Raw genomic sequence first — 18,665 nt, 5'->3', positions numbered from 1 at the left:
TTATTTGCAACAGATTACTTTAAGGATTACTTTTGGAATTCCAGGACTGGATCCTAGATTCAGTCCTGGGTCAGGACTTGGAATCAAGTGATAAAAGTCGACTTAATTACTGTGATGATTTTTAGACAATATTTTGCTATTTTAAAAGTTGACACTTAGACAATATTTCATAGAAAACAGTCAATGATTCCCTATGGCAGAAAATTCAAGTTGCAGGTATAGTATGTTCTCGTTACTTTTGTAATCCAGTACTGGGTGCCTAGACTCAATACTGGGACCTTTATCCAAAACAGGTAAGTAATTACGTTTTCAGAAATTATACGATTTTTAAAGAATATTTAAAGTTTGCAGAAATTGACACTTAGAAGAAATTTCACAGAAAAACAGTCAATGATTTCCTATGGGAGAAAATTGGGTTACTGGTAAGTACAATTGTAAGTATTTTTCAGAGTCAGTGTGGGGCACCAAGATCCAGCACTGGGAGCTCACCTAATAGCAGGTGAGTGTTTTCGTTACTCGGCTGATTTTTGGTGAATATTTTAAGTTTTGAAAAGTCCACACTTAGAAGAAATTTCAGGAAAAAACAGTCAATGTTACCCTATGGAGAAAATTGAGTTATCGGTTTAAAGGTAAGTACTCGACTGGTAGAGTTACGGTTCTGGGCATAGACTCGGAGGTCTCCCAGGGTCAGGTAGGTACAGTTGGTTCACCCTCAGCGGCACAGGGGCGGCCGGGTGCAGAGCGAGTTAGGCCCAATGTTATCCTATGAGAGGTAGGGGGGCCTTGGTTGGTGGCTGCTGACTAGCAGGCCACGCGGCTGTGGGAGTTGGGCTCCTGGTCACTTACTCAGGGCAAGTGGGGAAGTAGATGGGTGTAGAGGTTGCACTGCCAGGGCCACTCGGGCGGCTGGGTGCAGGGTGCTTTTGAGCCTTTGGGCGCTCAATTGATTTCAATGGGAAAGCTCTGGTTTAGAAAAAGACTGCAAGGTCGGGGACGAAGATTCTTCAGGTGCCACCACCACTTCGAGAGCTAAGTTGGGTAGTTTGAGGATAGGTAGTTACCCCGGGATTGGGCACAGGGGGGCGCCGGGTGCAGGGTTGCCTTTTGGTGTCGGGAAATCTTACTCTCTGTTGATCGCGGTTGGGGGGTCACCTGGTTCTGAGGCTGCAGGCTTCTTCAGGGGTGTCGAGGGAAGTCCTTGAGTGCCGGACTCGGGGTCACAGTCGCCGTGGGGTCGTCCTCGTGGTCTTTGTTCACTCCGGCACAGGCCAGGCTTGGCGGGTGCAGAGTGTGCTGGGTTTGCGGTTCCGGGCTGCTGCCAGGGATAAGAAGTAGATTTTGAGTAGAGCCTCTACTCATGGGAGTCCCAGGGGCTTAGAGTCAAAAGGTAGCCAGGTTCTCCGGGGTTTGTGAGGTTGCTGGCCACAAGAGATGCCGGGTTGGAGCAGGTTCGAGGGTCGACAGGCCGGTAGGGCTGGGGCCAAAGCAGTTGGTGTCTTCCTCTTCTTAGCAGCTGCAGGGCAGGTCTTCTTTCTTCTAGCTCTTCTTCGGATTTCGGAATCTGGAATCTGGGTAAGGAAGGTTCAGGGTGCCCCCAAGTACTAGATTTTGGGGCGTTACAGGTAGGTGAAGGGCAGGGACCAATGGGTCCCTGTCCTGGGGTGGGTACACCCCCTATCCTGCCTCTCTCCTGTGGGAGGGGGGCAGTAGCCTAGTCCTGATTGGGCAGGGCTTCCCATCTTCAAGATGGCGAGAGCCCGGAGATGTGCTTCACCTCGCCTCCCCCACCTGAGGGGTGGGGTTGGCAGGCTGGCACATCCCCTGTCCTTATTTGGTGTTTCCGGCCAAGCTTCCCGCCAGAGTGGGGGGTTGCAGTGGCCTGGGGAAGCTCACAGAGGCGGCATGCCTTTGAAGCTTCCCCCTGCCCATCCTGGGGGAGGAGATTTAGCACCTCGCCCAGGATGTGCATTGTTGCAGGCCCAGGAGAGCAGGGGCTCTCCTACCCAGGGGTCCAGCAACATGTCTGCTGTGTGGCAGCCTAGGCAGCCTCAGAACAGATGTGGATTGTAGGTTAGGTTTTAGGGGGCATCTCTAAGATGCCCTCTGGGGTGCTTGGTACATTAAATCCCACACTGGCATCAGTGTGGGTTTAATGTGCTGAGACGTTTGATACCAAACTTCTCAGTCTTCAGTGTTGCCATTATGGTGCTGGGGAGTTCGTGTTTGATGAGCTCTCTGCACCATGTACTCTTAAATGGCAGCACTGCACTTACAGTGCCCAGGAATGGACCTGGGTACTGTAGGGGCACAGGGCTCCTGCGCCCACACCACTGGCATAGGGCACCCAGCTAGAGGGGTGGCTGATGTATGCCATGGCAGTGTAGGTGGTGGGCATGGCACACAGGGATGTGTGCCATGTCGACTCTTTGTTTTGTCCTGTACCCAGACACCCAGCCTGCAAGGGCAGTGTGTGTGTGTAAGGGTACAGGGCCTCTAAGGGTGGCACAATGAGTGCTGCAGCCCTTAGAGGCCTTCCCTGGTCACAAGGCCCTGGGTACATTAGGGTACCATTTACCAGGGGCTGACATGTGGCCAGGGTTTGCCAATTTGTGTTTTAGGGAAGGACATAGGCCCTGGGCACCTGATTGGCAGGAGTCCAGGGCACACTCAGTCAAAGTACATTCAGCAATTCAGCAAAAAGTGGGGCATACCATGCAAGAAAGATGGCACTTTCTCACAAGTGGGAACTGAAGTTCCAGTGGGTGCAGCATCAGGGGAACCTGTCCGATCACGTCCAGATCTCGGAGGGCACTGCACTGCACGACAGTTGCAGTGGTGGCTCACGGACCGCCATTGGGTCGACGGCAGACTGCAACAAGCAAGGCGGGGTGGAGTCGTGGACCCTCTGTCAGGAAGGAGGCTCTGCGCCTCTGGACATGGCTGGAACATCAGGGTGTTTTCCTAATGGTTCAACATCTGAACGCCAGGGTGGACGAACTCAGCCGCAGGTGCATGATGGATCATGAATGGCGTCTTCACTCGGAGGTGGTGCAAGGTCTCTTTCAGCAGTGGGGAGAGCCTTGGTTAGATCTATTTGCCACTGAAGAGAACGGGCAATGTCCTCAGTTCTGCTCGTTGGAATTTTCCAAGGCGGCACTCGCTCGGCGACGCTTTTCGTTGCGAGTGGAGTTGCGGTCTGTTGTACACCTTTCCGCCTATACCACTTCTGCCCAGAGTGCTGAAGAAGATCAGGCGCGACCGGGCACAAGTCATCCTTGTGGTCCCGGACTGGGCTCGAAGAGTATGGTATCCCGAGCTACTCCGTATGAGCATGGATCCCACGATCAGACAGCCTCTTCGGGAGGATCTTCTGTTGCAGCAGCAGGGGACGGTCCTCCACCCGAGCCTGTCCAGCCTCCACCTCTTTGCATGGAGATTGAGCAGTGGCAGTTGATTCCTTTCGACTTGCCTCCTGAAGTTTGTGATGTCATTCTGGCAGCCAGGCGTCCCTCCACTAAAGTGGTATACGCCTGCAGAGGGAACAAGTTTGTGGCATGGTGCACAGCAAAGGCTGTAGATCCCCTTTCTGCCCCTCTTTCCGAGGTCCTTTTGTTCCTTCTTTCTTTAGCCAGGCAGGGTTCTGCTCTGGGCACTATCAAAGGTTATCTTTCTGCCATTTCGGCCTTTCTCAGGCTCCCTGATCAGCCCTCTCTTTTCAAGTCCCCTGTTGTAAATAGATTTCTCAAAGGCATTACACACCTTTTCCCTCCTATTCAGTTTGTGATGCCACAGTGGGACCTGAATCTGGTTCTTACTTATCTCATGTGTGCTCCTTTCGAGCCCCTTTACAACTGTCCTCTTGACCTTGAAGACTGTCTTCCTGGTTGTCGTCACCTCCGCTAGGCGAGCTCCAGGCTCTTTCTTGTAAGCCTCCTTTTCTGTCGGTCCATCTGGACAAGGTTGTGCTCAGGCTCCGTCCTTCCTTTTTGCCAAAAGTTGTTACGGCCTTTCACATTGGGCAGTCTATTACCTCGCCCACCTTCTTTCCGCCTCCGCATCCTTCCAGAGAGGAAGAGAGGCTGCCCCGTCTGTTCTCAAAACATGCGCTCTCATTTTATCTCAACCGCACACAACAGCTCAGGGTGGAGGACCAACTCTTCGTTGGCACCAAGAAAGGTCGGGCGGTACACAAGAGGACTATCTCCCGCTGGGTCGTCTTGTGTATCAAAGCCTGTTACTCTTTGGCTAAAAAAGAGCCTCCGGTGGGGCTGCGTGCTCATACCACTAGAGCAACTGCAGCCACTACTGCATTGGGGCGTGGTGTCCCCCTGCAAGACATCTGTCAGGCAGCCACGTGGGCCTCGCTGCACACGTTTACTAAGCATTATTGCCTGGACAGCCAAGTCTGGGGAGGCGGCTTCTTTGGCCGTTCTGTTCTCTGGGACTTCCTGGTGTGATCTTGGTTCGCAGACCCACCACCGGGGTTGGTATTGCTGCGGTATCTATTCTAAGGTAAGGAATCTTATCACTATGTGTTTCTTTCAGATAAACAAGTTACTTACCTTTGGGAACTATATATCTGTTAGAAACATTAGTAGTGATAGATTCCTTACCGCCCCACCCATCCTCCCCGTTCTGCGAACTGATTTCTAGGTTTAAGGTCATCCCTTTCAGGGCCCTAGTTTCAATGCACCAGTGGTCAGTATCTTGCATGGCTCTGCGTTCCTGGCGCGGAAAGTCGTGTACAGAACTGATGTCAGTGCGCGTGGGCGGCGTCTAAGTAGCGCCCGCAACGTCATCTCGGCGACCACAATGCCAACGACGGACGCGGAGCCGCACGACGCCACCTACCGACGCGCAGGGGTACTGCTGACGAAAACTTCCCGGATCCAGTCTGACGCCTGGGGGTAATTCTAAGATAAGGAATCTATCACTACTAATGTTTCTTACACATATATCGTTACCGAAGGTAAGTAACTTGTTCGTTTGAAGATCGACCACCCCATTGTGAAAGACTGTGTAGGGGTGTTCACGAGCTGGACCCCATGAATATGTAAGGGGTGGTCCTGTCCCGGCTGTGACGACATGGCAGTGGAAGCAATAAAGAGTGTCAGGCCTGACCCTGTGGTCTTTAGCCAGTGTTTAAACATATCAAGCATGTGCGTCCTTTTTTCATTTTCAAAGAACGCCGAGTGGCCTAGCGCCCCTACCCACGGCAGCTGACACAACAGACGCTGAGACTTAAACCGGATTCCCCAGTTCCAAAGTAGGCAGCTCTTGTTGTTACGCCACATCTTCCCCCATGTCACTAATAATGTCTTCTTCTTACCAAGGGTTATGTGACCGCTTTGAATTGAGAGGACTTCATACAGCAACACAAAGTTATGTTCTCAAGAGCAAATGTATTCAGGGGTGCCTGCCAGCGGTATGGGCGATATCCATATTTGTGGTATGCTTGGACTGCGATGTCCCATCGTAAAGGCATGTCTGTTACTTATTCAGAGTAACTTCAATAAAGAAAGATGCCAAATGACTTCACGTTATTAACCCACGCAAAACATTTTTATGCACTTCATAGATAATATCTTTAAGGAAATCAACGGGGGCATCGGAAGCGTACTTTACTCCCATGAAGCACTGGGTAGGACACGTGATCTAATGGACTGAGCTACAGACTTTGGAACTAGGAAACTAGGTTCAAGTCCCGGTGTTCTGAGATCCTGTGCAAACCACTCATGGTTAAAACAAAATGTCTGTCTACCCTTCTGTAAAGTAATCTAGTGCTCCAATGCCCTCGGGCGAGTTGGCGCTGAATAAAACTGCACAAAAAAAAATATTAATTCCTTGCTTCGCGGGTGAAAGATAGGACACAAATGTGTAACATTTTCTGAGCTTCTCAGCCCCGGTGTAATTTTTCCAGTAAAGGAAGGAGCACCCCGAGGCCCTCCCACCTCTCCTGCGTCAGTCCGCCAGCACCAGTAATACCAGGATCTGCTTCCCAATTACATAAAGAACAACACCGGGCCCGCTGCGACCACTCCGTCTAACCTTCTGTAAAGTAATCTAGCGCTCCAATGCCCTCGGGCCTAGTTGGCGCTGAATAATACTGCACCAAAAACAAAAACATTAATTCCTTGCTTCGCAGGTGAAAGATGCGAGTCAACAGTTCGAAATTACTTTTCATTTACTTTACAGATTACTATGTACTTTACTTTTTAGTTTACTTTTCAGATTACATATGCTAATCAGTGTGATATGCCTAGATATCACACTGAGACATCTCCCAGACAAAAGGTAAGTAATTCACTTTTAGTACATATGCGGTTTTGCAATGTTCCATACAAGCCAACTTTAAACTTTGAACAATTTTCATGGAAAAACAGTCAATGTATTCCTATGACGAAACAAAAGTTAACTGTGTAAAGGTATGGGAGTTGGTATTTTGGGGTTAGAACCAGGGTTCCCCCGGGGTCGAGGATGCACTCACAACACCCTCAGCGGCACTAGGGCGGCCGGGTGCAGAATGCTGAGGACCAATGTTATCCAATGGGGGATAGGGGGCCTCCGGTAGGTGGCTGCTGACGAGCAGGCCACTGGGTTGTAGGAGCAAAGCTCCTGGTGTTGGGCTCAGGGCAAAGGGGAATCCAAGATAGCACCCAAAGTACACCCGCAGGGACGGCTGGGTGCAGGATGCTGTTTTGGCGTCGGGTGCCCTCTTGTTTTCAATGGGGATTCTCCAGTTGCACAAAGACTGCAGGCTCGGGGGCGAAGATCTTCTGAAGGCGACCACCGGTTGGAGAGGTAAGTTGGGATGCTGGGACACCGTCGGTTGCGCCACCCAAGGCCGTGGGACGTCGGGTGCTGGGTGTCTTTAGGCGTCAGGTTTTCTTACCAGCTCTGGTCGCTGGGGTCCTCCAGAAAGAGGCTGCAGCCGTTGTTTGGAGAGTCGAGGCAGGTCAGAGATCACTAGAGCTCAGGTCAGGATCACTGGGAGACCTCCTGGTGGTGATGGGCCACTCGATCTCGGGCCGTAGGCGTCGGGTGCAGACTCAGGGTTTTGGCTGGGGCGAGAGTCTGTTGGTGAGCAAATCCAGTGCTCACGGGAGACAAAGTCTTGAGTCTGGAAGGCAGGGCAGGTCCTTCGGGTTCTTGAGGCTGCTGGCTGCAGGACACACCGAGATTTTGCTGGAGCAGGTTCGAGGTGGGGACAGGCCCGTAGGGCTAGAGCTAAGTCAGTGGGTGTCCTCCTCCTCTTAGTTTCATCACAGCTTCTTTGGTCCTTCTTCTATTCTTCTTGGTTGGTTCTTGTCTGCGGAGGCAAGGTTTGGGGTTGCCCCTAAATACTAGATTTAGGGGCGTTACAGGGAAGTAAAGGTTGGAACCAATAGGTCCCTTCCTTGGGGTCGGTACTGTACTACCCTCCAGTGGGAGGGGGGCATATGCCTCTCTCTTGTTGGCTGGGTCCCCCCATCTGCAAGATGGCAGGGGCTGAGAGTTGTGCTTCACCTAGCCTCCCCCACCTGAGGGGTGGAGTTGGCAAAGATGGGCAAAGCTCCCTACCTCACTTGGTTTTCCCGCCGATTCTCCCACCCAAAGTGGGGGTCAGAACTGGTAGGGGCCAGTTTGCTGGAAGCAGCAAATGGCTGGGGTAGCTCACAAAGGCGACAAGCCTTTGAAGCTTCCCCTTCGTGGACCCTGCCCATCCCGGGGGTGGAGGCTTGGCACCTCGTCCCAGGATGTGCAGTGTTCCAGACTCCCAGGAGCAGCAGACTCTCTGCCCAGGGGTCCAGAAACATGTCTGGTGGTGGCAGCTGGCGAGCAGCCACTCAGCCAGGACACTAGTGTTAGGTCTTTTTTCAGGGTGCATTTTTCATTAAATCCCACACATCAGTGTGGGTTAAATGTGCTGAGAAATTCGATACCAAACTTCCCAGTTTTCAGTAAAGCCAATATGGTGCTGGGGAGTTAGTAATGACAAACTCCCAGTACCATATACTTTTAATGGCATTACTGCACTTACAGTGTCTAAGAATTGGCTTAGACACTGTAGGGGTACAAGGCTCATGCACCTGTACACTCACCACTGATATAGTGCACCCAGCTAGAGGGGTTCACTTTGTTCTGCACCAAAACACGCAGCCTGCAATGGCAGTGTGTGTGTGTAAAGGTACAGGGCTTCAAAGGGTGACACAATAAGTGCTGCTGCCCTTAGGGGCCTTCCCTGGCCACAGTGCCCTTCGTACCTATGGTACCATTTACAAGGGACTGACCTGTGGCCAAAGAGTGCCAATTGGATCTTGTCTCAATGCAGTTTTAGGGAAAGAACATATGCCCTGTGTACCTGGTTGGCTGGAACCCAGGGCACACTCAGTCAAAGTACATCAACAGTTTGGTAAAAAGTGGGGGTGACCATGCTAAAAAGGGTATTTTCTTACAGTCTGTGACTGAGAGCAAGCTTAAAGTATTGGCAATGGAAGCATTTTTGTTTTCTATCAGGATCTCTCTCTCCTCAGTTTTTTATTCCCATCTATATTTGCTTGCTGTGTATAGGGCAATAGTAAATTTTCCTTTTGCTGGTTTCATTGTGTCAAAATTCTGACCTAATTGTTATTTGCAGAGTCACGACCTCTTAAACAATATGCCACCAAGCATGTTGCATTTTTGTAATTGATAAACTAGTCCTTTGAGTCTCCAAAGGGTAAGTTGAAGACAGCAAACAAGTTGTAATGGAAGGAACAGAAAAATTGTATACTAATATTTGCTCGTTGAAAAACAGTTTACATTGTTGATGTGCCATATTGAACTCTGGTACACATAAGAATTTAGTATTTTTTTTAAACTGTCCCTCATCTCTATCTTTGATTTTGAATTGTATCTTCATTTATTTCTAGCCTCATTATGTTCCGGACAACTACAAACGTAATGGTGGAAGGTGAGTTGCATTAAGGGGTTTAGTTAATGCCACTATATTCTTTATCCGACAGAAAAATAATAGCATGTAAATGAGATTTACTTTCCATATTCTCCAAATGTTTCAAAAGATGTAACAGCCTCACTTTGTCTTGCACAATATGCAGTTGACCTTTGATATATTAAGTGACAAATCACCACAAATTCTCTTGTGACAACAAATGCAAAGTTTTCAATGCAGTAGATCTGAAAATATAGTTTGCCAGCATAAAGAAGACATTTCCAGGTCATTTGTAAACCACCATACACCCAATTAGAACATTCCAACACTATACAAATAACTGAAGTCCAGAGAATTACGACATAGACGGCTGGACTAGGAAGATAGTCACGTTTCCTAAAAGAAAATATCCTGACTTTACAACTGTACCGCACTAGCCATAAAATAATATGCTTCAGTCTGCTTCCATTTTCACTTCAGGTCATGCCACACAGTGATTACTTCATCTGCCTAACCTCCTATCCCTCTGCTGACGACAACTGTGCAACCATTCAGTAATCTGGAGAAGGCTAAACTGCATAATTTGGTGTCTTTAGTTCAAGTCTGTCAAACATTGATGCTGTATTGTCAAAATACCCGCAACAGTTAAATGTACACGTTATTCCAAATTAGATTCATTTACATATTCAGTGGCTGTCCTCAGTGTTTTGAATGATGGTGGCCCTTGTTGGCCAGAATAAGACACCACTGCTTGAACTTATCTTTCGGAGGGAGACAGAGGTTAGTGAATGTTTTAATATATAAACTATTCCCTCTGTGTGAGAAAGTGGCTCTGTATATAATGTTCCCTAATAGGTACAGGGTGTACAGAGTCCACAGTCCCCCAGGGGCTGATAGAGGTTAAAGTTAGGTATGACCTTACTCTCTAAAGTGGTAGCTTGGTCGAGCAGTAAGGCAGTACCAGAGGACAGTGTAAAGTATTTGTTGTACACACTCAGTCAGCAAATGGTCTCACACACTCAATAACTGAACTCTAGGCCAATGGTTTATATATATAAAATATATGCTTGTTTTATTTTTAGAACCACAAAGGGAATAAAAATATACTTTCTCAGAATGAGAGGTTGAATATAAATACTTTTGCAATAAGCAATGGATTTTTGTAAATAGTCACAGTTGGTTGCAATAAACAATCCTATTTCCTAAACATAACAATGCATTGAGCTCAATGGTAAATTCAGGTTATTTGTAATAAATTACTTTTCAGATTACTTTTGGAATTCCAGGTCTGGTTCCTAGATCCAGCCCTGGGACAATATTCAGAATCAAGTGGTGAAAGTCGACTTAATTACTGTACTGATTTTTAAATAATATTTAGCTATTTCAAAAGTTGACACTTCGAAAATATTTCAAAGAAAACATTCAATGGATCTCTATGGCAAGAAATTCAAGTTGCAGGTAGAGTACTTTATCGTTACTTTTGTAATTCAGGTCTGGGTACCTAGACTCAGCACTGGGGTCTTTATCAGAAACAGGTAAGTAATTACGTTTGCAGAAATGGTACGATTTTAAAAGAATATTTCAAGATTGCAGAAATCAACACTTAGAAGAAATTTCACAGAAAAGCAGTCAATGGTTTCCTATGGGAGAAAATTGGGTTACTGGTAAGTATAGATGCGAGTATTCTTCCGAGCTAGTGCTGGGCACCAAGATCCAGCACTGTGAGCCCACCTGAGAACAGGTGAGTTTTTTTGTTTTTGTCGCTCGGCTGATTTTTAGTGAATATTTGAAGATTTGAAAAGTCCACACTTAGACGAAATTTCAAGAAAAAGCCAGTCAATGTTACCCTATGTAGAAAATAGAGTTAGCGGTTTTCAGGTAAGTTCTCGACTGGCAAAGGTGGGGTTCTGGGCATAGACTCAGGGGTCCCCCAAGGTCAGATAGGCACAGTTAGTTCACCCTCAGCGGCTCTAGGGCAGCCGGGTGCAGAGAGAGTTAGGCCCAATGTTAGCCTATGAGGAATAGGGGGGCCTGGTTTGGTGGCTGCTGACTAGCGGGCCACGCGGCTGTGGGAGCTGGGCTCCTGGTCACTCACTCAGGGCAAGTGGGGAAGTAGGCTAGTGTAGAGATTGCACTGCCAGGGCCACTCGGGCGGCTGGGTGCAGGGTGCTTTTCAGCCGTTGGGCGCTCAATGGAAATCAATGGGAATGTTCCGGTTAGGAAAAAGGCTGCAAGCTCGGGGACGAGGATGCTTCAGGTGCCACCACCACTTCGAGAGGTAAGTTGGGTAGTTGTAGGTTAGGTGGGTACCCCAGGATTGGGCACAGGGGGCCGCAGGGCGCCGCGTGCAGGGGTGCCTTTTGGTGTCGGGAATCTTACCCTCTGATGATCGCGGTTGGGGGGGCACCTTGTTCCGAGGCTGCAGGCTTCTTCCGGAATGTCGAGGGGGGTCCTTGGTTGCCGGACTCGGGGTCACAGTCGCCGTGGGGTTGTCCTCAGGGTCTTTGTCCACTCCTGCACTGGCCAGGCTTGGCTGGTGCAGAGTGTGCTGGGTTCGCGGTTCCGGGCTGCTGCCAGGGGTTAGAAATAGGTTTCTGAGTAGAGCCTCTACTCATGGGAGTCACAGGGGTTTAGAGCCAAAAGGTAGCCAGGTCCTCCGGGGTTTGGTGAGGTTGCTGGCCACGAGAGATGCCGCGCTGTTGCAGGTCCGGGAGTCGACAGGCCGGTAGGGCTGGGGCCAAAGCAGTTGGTGTCTTCTTCCCTTTTTAGCAGCTGCAGGGCAGGTCTTTGTTCTTCTTGCTCTTCTTGTAGTTTTTCGAATCTGGAATCTGGGGAAGGAAGGTTCAGGGTGCCCCTAAATACTAGATTTAGGGGCGTTATAGGTAGGTGAAGGCCAGGGACCAATGGGTCCTTGTCCTGGGGTGGGTACACCCCCTATCCTGCCTCTCTCCTGTGGGAGGGGGGGCAGTAGCCTAATCCTGATCAGGTAGGGCCTCCCATCTTCAAGATGGCGAGAGCCCGGAGATGTGTTTCACCTCGCCTCCCCCACCTGAGGGGTGGGGGGGGCAGGCTGGCACATCCCCTGTCCTTGTATGGGGTTTCCGGCCAAGCTTCCCGCCAGAGTGGGGGGTTGCAGTAGCCTGGGGAAACTCCAAATGGCGGCATGCCTTTGAAGCTTCCCTTTGCTCATCCAGGGGGAGGAGATTTCTCACCTCACTCAGGATGTGCATTGTTGCAGGCCGGGGAGAGCAGGGGCTCTCCCACCCAGGGGTCCAGCAACGTGTCTGCTGTGTGGCAGCCTGGGCAGCCTCAGAGCAGACGTGGATTGTAGGTCAACTGTAAGGGGGCATCTCTAAGATGCCCTCTGGGGTGCTTAGTACATTAAATCCCACACTGGCATCAGTGTGGGTTTAATGTGCTGAGAAGTTTGATACCAAACTTCCCAGTCTTCAGTGTTGCCATTATGGTGCTGTGGAGCTCGTGTTTGACGAGCTCCCAGCACCATGTACTCTTAAATGGCAGCACTGCACTTACAGTGCCCAGGAATGGACCCGGGTACTGTAGGGGCACAGGGCTCCTGCTCCTGTGCCCACACCATAGGCGTAAGGCACCCAGCTAGAGGGGTGACTGACATACGCCTTGGCAGTGTAGGTGATGGGCATGGCACACAGAGATGTGTGCCATGTCGACTCTTTGTTTTGTCCTGCACCCAGACACTCAGCCTGCAAAGGCAGTGTGTGTGTGTAAGGGTACAGGGCCTCTAAGGGTGGCACAACGAGTGCTGCAGCCCCTAGAGGCCTTCCCTGGCCACAAGGCCCTGGGTACCTAGGGTACCATTTACCAGGGGCTGACATGTGGCTAGGGTTTGCCAATTTGGAGTTTGTGTGTTTTAAGGAAGGAACATAGGCCCTGGGCACCTGATTGGCAGGAGTCCAGGGTACACTTAATCAAAGTACATTCAGCAATTTAGCAAAAAGTGGGGGCATACCATGCAAGAAAGATGGCACTTTCTCACACAACCCCCCCCCCCCCCCAAACGAAAGGTGATGAGACTAACCTTGTCCTATGGAGTCTTCATTGTCTAAGTGGAAGAACCTGGAAAGTCCATCTGCATTGGCATGGGCAGTCCCTGGTCTGTGTTCCACTTCAAAGTCCATTCCCTGTAGGGAGATGGACCACCTTAGTAGTTTTGGATTTTCCCCTTTCATCTGCATTAGCCATCTGAGAGGTCTGTGGTCAGTTTGAACTAGGAAGTGGGTGCCAAACAAGTATGGCCTCAGCTTCTTCAGGGACCAAACCACAGCAAAGGCCTCCCTCTCAATGGCACTCCAACGCTGCTCTCTGGGGAGTAGCCTCCTGCTTATAAAAGCAACAGGTTGGTCTTGGCCTTCATCATTGGTCTGGGATAGGACCGCTCCTATCCCTAGCTCAGAGGCATCAGTCTGCACTATGAACTGCTTGGCATAATCTGGAGCTTTTAGAATTGGTGCTGAGCACATTGCTTCTTTTAGGGTGTCAAAAACCTTCTGACAACTAACTGTCCAGTTAACTTTCTTGGGCATTTTATTGGAGGTGAGTTTTGTGAGGGGGGTCACAATGGACCCATACCCCTTCACAAACCTCCTGTAGTACCCAGTCAAGCCAAGGAATGCCCTGACTTGGGTCTGGGTTGTTGGAGCTATCCAGTCCATGATGGCCTGGATCTTGGGCTGTAAGGGCTGTACCTGGCCTCCACCTACAAGGTGGCCGAAGTACACCACAGTGCCCTGCCCTATCTGGCATTTGGATGCCTTGATAGTGAGACCTGCATTTTGCAGAGCCTCTAAAACCTTCCCAAGGTGGATCAGGTGATCCTGCCAGGTGGAGCTAAAGACAGCAATATCATCAAGATAAGCTGCACTAAAGGACTCCAACCCAGCTAGGACATGGTTCACCAACCTCTGGAAGGTGGCAGGGGCATTCTTTAACCCAAAGGGCATCACAGTAAACTGATAATGCCCATCAGGGGTGGAGAATGCTGTCTTTTCTTTTGCTCCTGGGGCCATGCCAATCTGCCAGTACCCTGCAGTTAAGTCATAGGTACTGAGGAATTTGGCAGCCCCCAATTTATCTATCTATCATCTGCTCTTGGGATTGGGTGAGCATCTGTCTTGGTGACAGAGTTGAGCCCTCTATAATCCACACAGAACCTCATCTCTCTCTTTTCACCCTGTTGATGAGGTTTGGGGACCAGAACCATTGGGCTAGCCCAGGGGCTCTCAGAAGGCTCATCAGTCACCATCAGCATGGTGATGTCAGCCCTATCATTGTAGAGTTTAAGGCGGTTCACATGGATGACCCTTTTGGGTGTCCTGCTAGTGCCCAGGTCAACTAGATAGGTGACCTCACTCTTTCTTTCTAGGATAGGGTAAGGGCCACTCCATTTATCTTGGAGAGCCCTTGGTGCCACTGGCTCCAAAACCCACACCTGTTGCCCAGGTTGAAATTCAACCAGTGCAGCTCTTTGGTCATACCAGTGCTTCTGGAGCTCCTGGCTGGCCTCAAGGTTCTTGGATGCCTTTTTCATGTACTCAGCCATTCTGGACCTTAGGCCAAGCACATAGTCCACTATGTCTTGTTTGGGTTCTTGAAGAGGCCACTCCCAGCCCTCTTTTACAAGACAAAGTGGTCACCTTACAGGATGACCAAACAGAAGTTCAAAGGGTGAGAAACCTACTCCCTTCTGTGGCACTTCTCTGTAAGCGAAAAGCAGGCATGGTAACAGGACATCCCATCTCCTTTTGAGTTTTTCAGGGAGCCCCATGATCATACCTTTCAATGTCTTGTTGAATCTCTCAACAAGGCCATTGGTTTGTGGGTGGTAGGGGGTAGTAAACTTATACTGCACCCCACACTCCTTCCACATGTGTGTTAGGTAAGCAGACATGAAGTTGGAACCTCTGTCTGAAACCACCTCCTTAGGAAAACCCACCCTGGTGAAGACACCCAGGAGGGCCTTGGCTGCTGCAGGAGCTGTAGTAGTCCTAAGGGGAATTGCTTCAGGGTACCTAGTGGCATGATCCACTACCACTAGAATAAACTTGTTCCCTGAGGCTGTGGGTGGCTCAAGTGGACCCACAATGTCCACTCCTACCCTTTCAAAGGGGACCCCCACCACTGGTAGTGGAATGAGGGGGGCCTTTGGGTGGCCACCTGTCTTGCCACTGGCCTGACAGGTGACACAGGAGCTGACAAACTCCTTCACCTTTTGGTGCATCTGGGGCCAGTAGAAGTGACTCACTAGCCTTTCCCAAGTTTTGGATTGCCCCAGATGTCCAGCTAGGGGGATGTCATGAGCCAAAGTTAGGAGGAACTCCCTGTACTTCTGTGGCATTACCACCCTCCTGGTGGCTCCAGGAGTGGGGTTTCTTGCCTCAGCATACAGTAATCCCTCTTCCCAATAAGCTCTGTGGGTACCACTGGCATCTCCCCTGGCTTCTGAAACAGCTTGCTGCCTCAGGCTTTCAAGAGTGGGACAGTCTCGCTGACCCTGGAACAGCTCTTCCCTAGAGGGTCCCCCTGGGCCCAAGAGTTCAACCTGGTAAGGGTCAAGCTCCATGGACTCAGTTCCCTCAGGGGTATCCAAATCCTCTCCCTGGGGAGAGAGGTCCTGAATGGTTTGCTGTGTAGAAGCTGGTTCCCCAGTCTTCTTTCCTTTTCTCTTGGTTGGCTGGGCCATTATTCCAGACTCCAGACCTACTTTTTCACCCTTCCTCTTGCTCTGTGCTCTGGTTTGCACACACACCAATTCAGGGATGCCCAGCATGGCTGCATGGGCCTTCAGTTCAACCTCAGCCCAGGCTGAGGTTTCCAGATCATTTCCAAGCAGACAGGCAGCTGGCAACTTTGGAGAGACCACTACCTGTTTCAGGCCAGTAACCCCCCCCCCAGCCTAATGTTACCATGGCCATGGGATGACTAGTGGTGACACTGTCAGCGTTGGTGACTGGGTAAGACTTCCCAATCAAGTATTGCTCAGGGGAAACCAGTGTGTCTTTCACCATAGTGACACTGGCACCTGTATCCCTCAGAGCTTCTACCCTAGTTCCATTCACCCAGGGGTACTGTAAGTATTTCTTTAAGTTGGGGGGCCACACAGCTACAGTGGCAAACTCCACTTCTCCCAAGGAGACTAAACTTGCTTCAGTGTGTTCCCAGATTTGCTCAGGGTACACCTCTGATCCCATTTGTATGCTTGCTGCCCCAGGAGTAGCTGTACTGGGTGCCTTAGGGGCTTTGTTTTGGGGGCAAGCTACAGTTAGGTGTCCCTGCTTTTTACAGGTATTACACCAGGCCTTTAAGGGATCAAAGTTCTTCCCCCTATATGGTTGGGGCACATAGGGAGTAGTTTGGGTCCCACCCACCTGAACAGGTTTTTGGGGCCTTTTGGAAGACTCAGACTTTTTATCTTGGGGATTCTCACCACCTTTCCCCTGGGGAGGTTTTGTGACCACTTTCTTTTGGTCACCCCCAGTGGTTGTCTTGGTCACCCTAGTCTTGACCCAGTGGTCTGCCTTCTTTCCCAATTCTTGGGGAGAAATTAGACCTAGGTCTACCAAATGCTGATGCAACTTTTCATTTGTGCAGTTACTCAAAATATGTTCCTTCATGAATAAATTGTACAATCCAGTAAAATCCTGCACACCATGTCCAGCTAACCAACCATCCAGTGTCTTCACTGAGAAATCTACAAAATCAATCCAGGACTGGGTCTGGGTTTTGTGAGCCCCCCTGAATCTAATTCTATACTCCTCAGTGGTGAATCAAATCCCTCAATCAGAGCTTTCTTCATGAGGTCATAGGATCCTGCCTCTGGCCCAGAAAGGGTCAGAAGCCTGTCTCTGCAGTCACCAGAGAACAGTTCCCACAGGAGTGCCCCCCCCCCCCCCCCCCCCCCAGAGAGGTTTCTTCACTTTTCTGATATCACAAGCCCTCTCAAAGGCTGTGAACCATTTGGTGATATCATCACCTTCCTCAAATTTAGGGACAATCCCTTTGGGGATTTTAAGGTCAGAAGTTTCCTCCCTATCCTTATTTTTGTTATTGCTGCCACCATTGATGGGTGCTAAACCCATCTCTCTCCTCTCTTTTTCTAGAGCCAGGAGCCTGGACTCTAGCTCTAATCTCTTGGCCAGCCTCACAAGGCTGTCCTCTTCACTGGGGGGTCCCCCAGTGTTCTCTCTGGGACCAGAGCCACCTGTGTAGTCTCTAGGTTCCCAGATGCTAATTCTTGAGAGGGAGGGTATGGGTACCCTCTCCTCCCTAGGGAATAGCCCAGGGGGGTTGTTGTCAACCTCTTCTGCTTCCCTTTCCTCATCTGACTTGCCATCACCATGTTCAGATGGGTGGTCCTTAGCATACTCAGCCAAGAGCTCCTGGAGCCCTAGTTTGGTTGGATGCAGACCCATTTGTAATTTTTTAAGTTTACATAAGGACCTCAATTCCTTGAAAGACAAGTGTAAGTAAGGTGTGAGGTCGAGCTCCTCCACCAGGTCCATGTTATTATTATCACTAATAGCTGGGTTTGTTTGAGACATTCTAACCTGACAGTTCTAACCCTCTACCCTGACTATAGTGACTTTTATTGTTCTAAATTCTAATGGGACTTAAGCAAGGCCCTAGCAAGACTTTTAGTAATTTTGTAAAGACCAATCAGAATTCTAAAGGCAATTTTTAAGAGTTCTGTCGTGTGATCAGATGGTAACCAAGTAGTCCAACAAATGCAAGTTTGTATCCCACCGCTGATCCACCAATGTGAGAAAGTGGCTCTGTATATACTGTTCCCTAATAGGTACAGGGTGTACAGAGTCCACAGTCCCCCAGGGGCTGATAGAGGTTAAAGTTAGGTATGACCTTACTCTCTAAAGTGGTAGCTTGGTCGAGCAGTAAGGCAGTACCAGAGGACAGTGTAAAGTATTTGTTGTACACACTCAGTCAGCAAATGGTCTCACACACTCAATAACTGAACTCTAGGCCAATGGTTTATATATATAAAATATATGCTTGTTTTATTTTTAGAACCACATAGGGAATAAAAATATACTTTCTCAGAATGAGAGGTTGAATATAAATACTTTTGCAATAAGCAATGGATTTTTGTAAATAGTCACAGTTGGTTGCAATAAACAATCCTATTTCCTAAACATAACAATGCATTGAGCTCAATGGTAAATTCAGGTTATTTGTAATAAATTACTTTTCAGATTACTTTTGGAATTCCAGGTCTGGTTCCTAGATCCAGCCCTGGGACAGTATTCAGAATCAAGTGGTGAAAGTCGACTTAATTACTGTACTGATTTTTAAATAATATTTAGCTATTTCAAAAGTTGACACTTCGAAAATATTTCAAAGAAAACATTCAATGGATCTCTATTGCAAGAAATTCAAGTTGCAGGTAGAGTACTTTATCGTTACTTTTGTAATCCAGGTCTGGGTACCTAGACTCAGCACTGGGGTCTTTATCAGAAACAGGTAAGTAATTACGTTTGCAGAAATGGTACGATTTTAAAAGAATATTTCAAGATTGCAGAAATCAACACTTAGAAGAAATTTCACAGAAAAGCAGTCAATGGTTTCCTATGGGAGAAAATTGGGTTACTGGTAAGTATAGATGCGAGTATTCTTCCGAGCTAGTGCTGGGCACCAAGATCCAGCACTGTGAGCCCACCTGAGAACAGGTGAGTTTTTGCGTTTTTGTCGCTCGGCTGATTTTTAG

At 49.1% G+C, this 18,665-nt stretch overlaps 1 protein-coding gene across 4 annotated transcripts in view; it reads left to right on the top strand.

Moving 5' to 3' along the window:
• ASH1L (ASH1 like histone lysine methyltransferase) overlaps positions 1 to 18,665 on the top strand; it is a 599,934-nt gene that overhangs the window by 535,996 nt on the left and 45,273 nt on the right. For all 4 annotated transcript variants that reach the window (XR_014972078.1, XR_014972077.1, XM_085637967.1 and 1 more), the window contains one exon: positions 8,892 to 8,932. Coding sequence is in view for 2 of the 4 variants with exons in the window: in XM_085637967.1 (XP_085494093.1) it covers positions 8,892 to 8,932 (41 nt within the window). In the remaining 2 variants the exon portion in view is untranslated. The remainder of the gene's footprint in view (positions 1 to 8,891; positions 8,933 to 18,665) is intronic.

The sequence above is a fragment of the Triturus cristatus genome, chromosome 12, assembly GCF_964204655.1.
Source record: "Triturus cristatus chromosome 12, aTriCri1.1, whole genome shotgun sequence".
NCBI classification, from domain to species: domain Eukaryota; kingdom Metazoa; phylum Chordata; class Amphibia; order Caudata; family Salamandridae; genus Triturus; species Triturus cristatus.
This window is presented reverse-complemented; position numbering and strand designations above follow the sequence as displayed.